This window comes from Glycine max, chromosome 2 (assembly GCF_000004515.6).
Source record: "Glycine max cultivar Williams 82 chromosome 2, Glycine_max_v4.0, whole genome shotgun sequence".
NCBI classification, from domain to species: domain Eukaryota; kingdom Viridiplantae; phylum Streptophyta; class Magnoliopsida; order Fabales; family Fabaceae; genus Glycine; species Glycine max.
The window spans coordinates 4199149-4210668 of record NC_016089.4 but is presented as its reverse complement, the minus strand read 5'-3'; the positions used below and the strand labels follow the sequence as shown (position 1 = coordinate 4210668).

General features: G+C 29.8%; 1 protein-coding gene and 1 pseudogene across 1 annotated transcript; one reads left to right on the top strand and one right to left on the bottom strand.

The window, feature by feature from the left end:
* The first annotated feature begins 785 nt into the window (after window positions 1-785).
* LOC100775774 (GDSL esterase/lipase EXL3-like) lies at window positions 786-3033 on the top strand (annotated as a pseudogene).
* Window positions 3034-5352: 2319 nt separating this feature from the next.
* LOC100775231 (F-box protein At4g35930) lies at window positions 5353-8038 on the bottom strand. The gene is made up of 4 exons (XM_003519810.5): window positions 7569-8038; window positions 6463-6537; window positions 6249-6358; window positions 5353-5927 (listed from the first exon to the last, which is right to left on the bottom strand). Exons 1-4 carry the CDS (start codon window positions 7980-7982, stop codon window positions 5666-5668), a joined length of 861 nt encoding a protein of 286 aa, XP_003519858.3. The 5' UTR covers window positions 7983-8038; the 3' UTR covers window positions 5353-5665.
* Window positions 8039-11520: the final 3482 nt, after the last annotated feature.

Genomic DNA, 11520 nt, shown 5'->3' with positions numbered 1-11520 from the left:
AACTTATGTTGAGACTCTAGAAAATGCTCTTACCATAATAGTTTTAAAAATTTTCCATTCTCTTCATTAAATTGATAAAAACAGTACTATTTCTAGTTATCTAAAAAACTGGACTGTTAGAAAACTTATTTGAGTTGGTTTTTAGTTTTTTTTATTAGTTAAAAAGTTTGTTTGAGGATTCGGTAATTAAACTTTTTTAAATTGCATTTATCATTTTTAGTAGCTTTTGACATTATTTAAAATGTTATCTTTTAATTTTTTATATTTTTTTTATTCTTAAAATATTTATTTAATTTTTTTATTATTCTTTTTAAATATATTATTTTACATTTTTTTACTATTTTAACATCTAATTTTATCAAACACTTATGATTCAATAAGCTAATTTAAAATATTTTATTGAATAGTCATTTTAAAAGGTTACAGATACCATCTTCCAAGCATAGTCTATATGTAATCTAAGATTTACTTTCCCAAAGTAAAAGCTGGAGTCCAAGCAGCATTTGCACGATTGCTGTTTTCCTATCAACAGGAAAAATGACTAGTTATGCATGTTAACAGGTACTTTTAAGGAAACACATTATATGTATGAGCCATGTTTCGTAAAAAACATGAAGACAAGATTTCCTAATGGTGGAATAACTACAGGTGCCTCACTTAAGCAGTAGCTAATACCAACAAGTAAATGGATATTGAGTTCGAATCAACAAAATATGTCAAGCAATCGCCATTGTAAATTTTTATTGCTGCAGGAAACCGTAGCATAAGAGTCAAATTCAAATCACATGATGAAGCTTTCATCCCTTAAATCTCTTGATGCATGCTTTTTTGTTTTTCTGTTTTATCCATTTGCTGTAACAGTCACATCACAATCAAAATATATTAATGTTGAAACATCAATATAATTGTTGTTTCAATATATTGAAACAATAGTGAAGGCAAATTTCAAACCATATGGGAGGGATTTCATTGGAGGAGAGGCCACATGAAGGTTTAGCAATGGCTTACAAATAGAAGAGAAATGATTTCTGCGCAACAAATTATACATCAAAGAGGCGATAACAGACAAAAATACGAGATATAATAATTGATGTGACAGAAAGAGATAGACATAGAAAGTAGCGTTGTATGAATAACATAATTCTAAATAGAATTTGCCACTAGAAAATGCTGTCATGGTTCGTTATGCTTAGAAATTTGCATATAATTTCAGCTGAAATACTTGGAATAAAGGAGACCTTCCACCCTATCTTGATCCAAATCTGAAGATCGAAGACCTCTTAACTGGGGTGTGTTTTGCCTCTGCCGGCTCAGGATATGATCCTCTAACGGTAGAAATAGCAGTAACATCACTCTGCAGCCACCACCATTGTCTTTGCGTCTTTTAATATTTCAATTCTATTTTCAACTTTGTTTTACAACTATTCCAAAACAGTTTTTGCATTTATGTTGTATCAGTCGGTGTTGTCAGTGGAGGATCAACTGAATATGTTCAAAGAGTAACATAGGAAAACTGAAATCAGTTGAGGGAGAAGACAGCTCTCATTCTAGCAAAAAGCACATTATCATCAGCATGGGAAGTAATGACATTGCAACATACTTTTTGACACCATTCCACAGAGAGTATAATATTGAAGAGTATACAAGTATGCTAGTCAATATATCTTCAAATTTTCTACAGGTATGCTTTTGATGAGAAAAATATTTAAATTCAAGATAGAAATAAATATCAATGTCATGTGAACTTCAACTATATTATCAGTTAATGCATTTTAATAACCAATATTAACTCATTGAAAGGTTCGATCCATCATTTTGTTGGCAAAATATTTTTTTCAAAAGAAACAATAATTGGTACAACCTAGGATTTAAAATAAAAGAAGCTATAAGTTTTTTGTTATATAATGACGACACTAAGGTTTGAACCTAACCTCAGGAAAAAAAGAAGTTTATGTCACAATTTGATGAAAATGTCATGCAATTTAATGAAAGAAACTTTATAAATTTGGAGCAAGAAAGATTGGAGTAATGAGCCTATCACCATTAGGATGTGTGCCACTGCAAAGAACAATAAGGGGAGGCAGACAAAGGGATTATATATGTAGAATCAATAAACCAGGCAGCCACAGTCTACAACTCCAAGCTTTCTTCTTCAATTATGGCTCTCAACAAAAAACTTTCAGAAGATAGGCTTGTCTACCTTAAAAACTATAGTGAATTCAATGAACTAATCCAACGCCACAATCAATTTGGTAAGTTTCTTCATCTAATTTAGCCTTATACTCTGTTGTGTCACCATAGCTAAATTTCATGGTAAGAAGCCTATATTAGGTACTAACATTTTTATTATGATAGAGGAAGAAAAGGATTATCAATCAAATTAATGTTGGGTAATCAATGCTCCCACAAACAAAATTATCTACACCCATAAAAGATTGTGAGAACACAACAAAAATTACACCATAGAAAAAATAATAACAAATACAAGAATTAAACATAGCTCGACACTTCTTGGCTACGTCCACAGAATTTTTTTAAAAGTATTTACTTATTACAAAAATGATTACAAGATTATAATCCACCCTAAATAGTATATCATTCTATAAATTCGAGTACCCCATTCAATGGTTACAAGAAATAATAATACTTTCACACAAAGATATTTTTATCTCAACAAAGTAACTTTATTTTATAATTTCTCTTCTCACATATTCTCTCTTCTTTTCATGTTTATCTTCTTCACTAATTTTCTTCTTTATTTATAATAAAGATTATCATCAACTATAATAAATAAGTTCTTTTGGAAGTTAAAATAAAAATAACTTTAAATGTATCCACATTCAAATAAGTTTCATCTAATAAAACATAATCTTTCATTTTACATTTAAGTCATCTAAATCTAATAATGAAAATTCAATTCTTAATATATATTAAATACACCTTATTTTTTATTTTTTAGCTTAAAACTCTACAATTACATTATGAATTATGATTCCATGAGTGACTGCTGCTTGTGGATCAGGTGAAGGATAGTACATGGACCAGGCCCTGTCTGTAATTCTTTGTCCTTAAGAATATGTGAAGATGCAACTAAATGTGTTCTTGGACATGGTTCACCGCACAGAGCGAACTTACAATAAAGCTTGTAAAAAAGAACCCTGATAAGTTTGTTTGAAAATACTCTCCTTTTTGTACCGATTTCGTAATTCAATTGAGATGAGTTATGGCTGTGAAACGAGGTTAAACTTGTCAGACATTGATACTTTAATTTGCTTTACGTATTTTGTATATGAATTCATATCTGATAACGATATTTTCTAATATTTTATTGATATGTATGCGTGAAGTATTCAAACTTATAAAAATGTTACGAAAATCTTATACAGCTACATGTGAAGACATAGAATTATTGTCTATTAATGAAAAAAAATAAAAATTGTCCTCTAGATGGATAATCTAAAGAAAGGAATTAAATTGATACTATACCTATTTATAGACAGTGAAATGTGATTTATGATGACAATAGTTTATAATATTTATTTTGTTTTTACTAATGCTTAAGAAATATGTTGTTAATTTGGATTTGCAGAATTAGGAATATATATATTTTTAGAATAATTATGTCGTTGTATCAGATACATATCATATATACCCCCTTATAAAAAATATAAAAAAAAGATACACATCATATATCCCTCTTATGCTTTATATGTAATATATAAAAAATGGACTCACTTTTTTTTAAAATAATATTGTGGGTTCAGATTAAAAACTATGGTTCACGTCAGTACAAAGTTTTGTAAAACAATAATTACAATCGTTCGATTTCACGATTTGTCTGAGAAGCTTGTGGTTGGGACCCAAATCATTCCGTCCTGTCCTTTTAGTCTTCATCAATAACGACCACAACACTTTGATTTGACGATTTGACGCAGAGCACTACAAACACTAAACTAAGCTTGGATGCAGTCAAATACCTTGCAAATAGTGACGGATAGATGATGCAGCTACGAGAATTTGTAGGACTGTTTTTATGTTTGAAAATCATTTCTGATGGAGTTTTGGATGGAATAAAATAAAATCCATTTTATTCTTATCAAATACAATCTTCCTCTTCTAATCTTTCGTACAGCCTGCTCTTTCCCTCCCATCCCCTCTATGTTATGGAAATATATATAGAATGTGACCTAATATCCATATAGGGAAAAAGTTTTCTTGATATAATATATCAAGTTTTGGATTGCACGGGTACACAGCATTTTCCAATTGCAGGATTTATCTATAACTAATCACTACTAATCAGAATATATGTTTCTTATTTTTGTTTGGTGAAATCAGAATACATGGATGCATTGGTTTAAGTTTTACTTAAACGATTTCTAAGATTTAAGTTTAAGGGTTAAAAAATGACAACTCATAATTACAGTGAAATGTCACAATACATTAAGTGTGTTTGGATGAGGAGATTTAAAATTGTGAAAAATTTTAAATTTTAAGAATTTCAAATACTTCAATTAAGATTTTTTTATTTTTAAAATTTTGTTTGAATAAAAAAAACTAAAATTGTGAGGGTAAAAAAAAAATGAATGCAAAGAGAAAAAAATATATGATTGATGTGCTAGTTATACATGTCTTCCTACGTCAATGTTTCATGAACTCTGTTTGAAGAATAGGATCATTGGTGCGATGAAAAAATCCAAGTTCGAGAATAAGATTTAGGAAACTTTCAAGAATAGAAGAAAAGACAAAGGTTATTAAGGAAATGCGCGAATATTTTTGAAGATTTTTTTATAAGAAAAAAATCTCAATTTCTCACCTTTTAGAAGGAAATTGAAATTCCACATTTTTAACGATTTAAAATTCTGTTTTAAAATTTCAAAAATTTAAATTCTTCATAAAAAAAACATCCAAATTCTAGATTACAAAAATTTAAATTATCTAATAAATTACTTTTTTCAGTTAAATTTTTTTATCCAAATGTACTATAAGTGACTTTTTGGTAAATATCCTCAATCAATTTCCTCTACTGCAAACACATTCCAATGAAAAATCTAAAATTAAATTATTTGGAACGTCTATGTTGAACTTGAACAGTTAAAAATTTGTTTCACCCAACTAAACAGACCTGACATATCAGCCATTTGGTAGCATTTCCTTTGCCTGACGTTCCACCCAACCGATTATTAGGCATTAACTTAAGAAAAACTAATTCAATAAATTTCCATCTAGCATGATAGCATACATGCAACCACTGGTCGTTCTCCATCACAATATTGTAGCTAAAAGTAGAAGCAACTTGCACTTCGATTTGCCAACATATTTCAACATACTCATTGCAATCAAGAAAGCATATAGGTAAAAGAGCACAGCCTTTGATTCTAATACGGAAGATCCTTCAATTGTTTATAAAGGAAACTCGCAATTATTCCAGGCATACAAAACATATACAAGTAATGATTATATAATAAATATTATTACCACAACCATAGCCAACCCTCCACATCTATTTAGACATATGAAATATCAGCTAAACTGCCCCAAGACAGACTACAAAATTGCCTTTTTACTATCCTAACATTTGCTAGAGAGACCGAAAGAGAATATACACAGCAGAGAAACATGACTATGAGGCAGCAAAGAAAAAGGAATTTCGAAGACAATTGCTTCAGCGAAGTTTATTCTGAGCAACTGCCTGGCATAGTTCATCTTCATAGAAGAGAACTCTATTCGAAGCCAAAGATTTGCATAGGGGCTTTGGTATAACTGATGGCACCAAGCAGTGAGAAGGGAATGTTGACTCTGGGAAAAGAACAGCTGTAACCTGCTGCATCTCAGAAATTTTTAGGCGAGAAGAAGGTCGAAGCCCATGTCTAGGTGCTTTAGGTGTGTGTGGGCTAGGAATCCTAATTCCCTTCCCATCACCCTTGCTGCAAAAATTAATAGCAATGTGATGAATACCTGCATTAAAAACTTCAGGCAAATATTTTGGCCACATTTGGGTGAACTTCTCCATAAGTACTTATGGGAAAAAGGTAAAAATGAATTTAGCTTCTTCTACAAGATAAGATCAACTTATGCGCTTTACTTTTGTAAAAGCTCTCTTATCTAACTTCTCCAAAAGCTAAGGTGTATCAGTTGATTTTAATTTATGGAAAAACCTTAATTCATTTTCCCTTCTTATTTTCTTTCCCTATATGTGTTTATAGACAAGTTTATCCAAACCGGACCTTACTGTCAGAAACACCTACCACAAAAAAGGCCAATGCTCAGTAGGGCAAGGAGTCGTTGTACTTAACATCTCTTGCCGAGAGCGATCTGGAGTAGTATTATTGAAGTGAAACTGTCTTGCCATTATAACCTAACAATATTAGAAAGAGTTAGTCATTAAAAAGTAGCCAAAACTATAGCAAAATCGTAAGAGAACATTTAAAGGCATATAAACACAGCAGAGACACAACTTACAGCTTTTCTAATTCTTTGAGAAACATGGAAGACAGCCCTCAGTTGGTCATGGTGCAGGTGGCATAGTATTTTAACCTCAATTAAGTCAGAGAGAATGGGTCAACATAACAGAAATAGTTCAAACAGATAAGAATTAATACATAACTAAGCCATTTGATTGAATACAGTAAAATGCAAATATAAAAAAGTAGACTGCATATGTTTGTGTTTGTAGTTGTGCGGATATTGACAACCTTAATAATATTTAACAAGATTGACTAATTCCTGATTTCCTCCATAATTAAAAATAGCATGTAGGTTAAAACAATAAAGACACACACAAACACAAGAGAGATAGAGAAAGAGATTCCAGTTATAATAATATACTCCGCAAAAATAAAAAGAAAACCAGATATAATTGAGCATACAAAATCAATAAAAGCAAGCGAGAAGAAACAGGGACCATCCCTCCTCATCAATCTCAATCAGTTTTTCCAATGGCATTAGTAGTTTGCACCACTTTCAAAGCAAATATGCAGGATAATATTGTGCAATCAACAAATTAATATTCCTATATGAGTACTTTATCATGGTATTAACACATGCTACTACGTTCAAAGAAGTCAGAACACATCACTGAAACCTACAGATTACAAATACATAAAACACTGGCAAGCCATAAAATTCAACAAATCAAAAGCAAAATAAAAATAATAAAAATGAGTCAAAACAAAAAATACAAATGCAAAACATCAAACATCCAAGGACACATCAACAATTTCCCTGACATCAAATCGAAAATTTACACAACCAAGAGCAAGGCAAGCAAATAGGAACACAAGTATGCCCCAACACATTCATTAACATACCCAAATTCCAGAACCTAAGATCGTAACCCATTAACATTGGTTTTCAACAACAGAGAAACGCAAACGCAACCTTCAATTCACACAATCACTATTCCAATTAACTCATTCGAAAAATAATAATAATCTCTTTTTCCCCTTCTAGCTCCCCGGAAACAACAAACACGCACCATTTCCATCCAAACGCTCACATATCAAACAAAATACCCAAATTAGAGAAAAACTCATTAAATTAACAACTCTAGAAAACCCCTAACATACCAACAAATCCATGGGGAGAGACTCAAGCTTCGACGATTCCGATAGCGAATCGTCGAGGCGAGGGGTTTTGGGGGTCCCAAAGAAACCACCGTTGTGTTTCACCAAATTCACCGGCGACAACATCAAAGGACTCTTATAGAAAACCCTAGTATTCTTCTCCCCATAATACCCATGCGCAGAACCACCACCACCACCGCCACCACAACCACAACCACTCTTTCTGGTGTGAAAAAACGCCACTCTCTTTTTTCCGAGATCGGTGCAGCAACACTTACTAGCTCCACCACCACTCGAACCTGAAGAAGGCTTGGAGCACCGAAGCTGAGCCAGGGCTCCGGGCCTGAGGTACTTGTTCTTCCCGGAGCTCCGAACCTTAACCTTCCAACCTTTCTCTTTCGGCGACACCTTCCCCATTATTATTTCTTCTCTTGTTCCCAATAAACGCACAAAATTGGAAAAATAAAAACTTAACATTAAGAAAGTGAGTGAATGAAATTTGAATTTGGTCACACATTAAGGTGCCCGCCAAATTTCGCTGAACTCGATCTAAGTTTGATGACGTGGCGTGCTGTGGGTCCCGTTGTAGTCATTGATACATTTCGGGAGGTTCAAATTTGGAGATTATTTGTTTTCTCGTCGCTATCCTTATTTGGTTATTTTATTACATTAATTAGGTTTTAAAGTTTTATAATGAGTGGGTTCTGGCATTTTGAGAGTTACACCTTTTAAGGGAGACAAATAATACTTCACTATAAAATTATCAAATTAAATACATTTAAAATTAGAATTTAATACAATGATATGTAAAAGTTTTTTTTACATTAATAAATTAATTAGAAATTAGTTTTATATCACTTCTAAAATTGTTATCATAACTTTTATATCACTAACTTATTTTATATTACTGTTGTTTTTGTTTTCCTCTTACTATACATTGTACTGTAGTTTCAGTCAACAAAAAAAAAATTGTACTGTAGTTTGTAAATAGATTTTTTTTTCTTAAGTTTATAATAGGAAAACTAATTATTAGAATTATAAATAATAAATATATATTTAATAAATGTGGTAAATAAATTATTAAGTTATAAAATTTTAATTATTAATTTATAATTAACTGTTATAGATTTATTTTATTTTTATAAAGAGTTTAATAAATGTATATTATTAGTATAAAAAACATGCATGATAAAAGAAGTATTGTTAATCATTAAAAGAATATTTTTTATATAGACTACGAGATCTTTTATTATATATAAAAAAAATTCTTTATATATTTAACATAATTATAAATTAATAATTAAATTTAAATAATTTTATGCTTATTCATAAAAAAAATTAGAAAAGTCAAAAAAGTTATCATTTTTAATAAAAAAATCTAAGATAATTATTATAGAATTAATATTGTTGAAATAATAGAGGAAAAGACCATGTTCATTAAATATTTTTAAAGTCTATTTTTTCATTGGAAGGCAATCTTGTATTTTGGACAAGAAATAAGAAAACTCATAATAACTGAATGACTAATTTGCCCCTACTTGAAGGCTGTGCCCTGAGAAGGTGGCAACCCTCGTGTCATAACTCATGAGTGATTCAATGCGCAAAAATACGGATTCGCCCCTTTATTAATTCAGCACTCGCACGTGAGTTCCGCGCTTCGCAAAATTACCGAGAGAACAGATAACGACGGCATGTACAGTAACAGATAACAGATGTACTTTCAAATTTGTTATTTTTATGTTTTTGGAAAGAAATGTTATAAAAATCATTAGAAATATTTTTGATTTTGTAATAATCCTAGGCGAATATTAAGTAGTCATGTCACCCCAAAAATGGAAGCACACTCATCATTCATCAAATTGATGAATTGACAAATAAGAAATATATATACACAAACGTTAATCATTTCTACACTTTCAATGTAGTTTTTTTTACTGTAATAAAAAAACTACTTCCCAATTTCTTAATTCATCAAATTTTAATCTCTTAAAATTAATTTTTGAGTCAAAGAAAAACACAATACTACCATCTATTATACGAAGATCACTCATGAGTTTCAAGGTTTTCCCAAAGCAACAGGCTAAAAAGGAAATTAATTCCTTGATTGAATTTTGGCTGTGTAGGTCCTCCCTTGCGGCGTTAATTATTATGGTTACACAAATTGTCTTTTGAAGAGGACTATAAGGATGTGTTTAGTTTATATTTTTATTTTTTTTTTTATTTTCTGAAAATTGTTTTTATTTTTAAAAGATTTGAATTCTGAAAATATGTTTGGTTTGATTTTTTATTTTTATGAAATAAAAATATTGAAAATTATGATATATTGACTTCTTGTTTTTGTGTATTTTTATATTTGCTTAAAATTACATTCATTACCACCGTAATTTCATTTCAATCGAAATGAGGTTTCTGTTCTCAACTGAAAATACTGAAAATGAAAATTTATTATTTTCATTTTCTAGTTATTTCTTATTTTCATTTTCACTAAAAATGTTTTCAAAAATCCAACCAAATATATTTTCATCACCATTTTTTATTTTTAGTAAAAATGAAAACAAAAAACAATCAAACTAAACGCCCCTAATTTATTCATCCACTGAAATATCCTTAACAAGTATGGAGTAATAAGTCTGAAGTCTAACAAATAATGATATGCTTTGGTATATGCTGGTAAGATATAGGTAATCTTTCCGCCACTTCTTAAAATAATGACGACAAAATTGTTTACCAACCTTGTGAAATGCTCTAGATAAAACGAGTATTTGAATTATTAATGAATGGCGAGGTATCAAGATTAGTACACATAGTGGATTTTCCATATTTTCAGTGTGCTAATTAATGGGCTGTGAGGAGTTGCAGCGAGTGAATCAACGTCACAAGCGGAAAGATTACTTAAAATATCTCCAAATCACTGTTTAAATGAGTTATTTAATTTTAAGTAAAGTTATTTAATTTTTTTCTATTGGAGTAGATGATATAGCGTTCCTTATATAAGTATCATTGTTTTACAAATTTATATCAAATAAAATATTTTAAAATTATTATAGGACCCTGAAAATTAATTTAATTACTCACTTTAACAACCTTAATATTGGAGTGAATTTCATATAAAATGTATAAATTTATGCAAAATTGTAAAACTCTATAAAATTATGATAAGCAATTCATCTAAATAACTATGATGTATTGTAGATGCTCTTAAAGAAACTCAAATAGTTAGAAACAAGTGATTAATATACTAGTTAAAGTTGAATCATTTGAATACTACTTTGTCAGACTTTACTTACTTATATATTGGTCAAACTTAGGATTAGTCAAAACTTATTTTTCTTGATAAATCGGAGGGTTAAGATAAAAAAAATTAGGAACATTCTGTGCTAATTTATACCCCTCCGTCCTTAATTATAAAAAAATTTCAACTAATTTACGTCTCTTGAAAAAGTAATTATTACATTAAATTTATCAATTATTTGTACTATAATTTTAAAATTATCCCTTTATTTTTCATTAATATTTAGAGAGAATAATTGAATAAAGTTATGTAGGAAAAATCTGATTAATACATTAAAAATTACACAAAAGTTTATAAAAAGGAATAAATAACTTTTAAAAGAGATTTTTATAATTAGATATGGAGAAAGCATTGTGTAGTTCAATCTAATCGAACTAGACATTAGTGATGCTCAATATCATTTCATTTTAATGCCTTATTTGCGAGTAATAGGCATTTATTGCTTTTTTTTTTTTTTTTACAGAATTATTTCAGAAATACAACTTGGGCATTGATAATAGATACAGGGACTACCTTGAACTAATGTTGCTCTAGCACGGTTGATTTGGATCCCCTGCAGTAAAAAATAACTGTAGGAATGCAGTTTTATATTTCACCACACACCTTTTATTATTAATTAAATAACATATCAATAAAAAGAAACAAAACAAAAGTATGTGATAT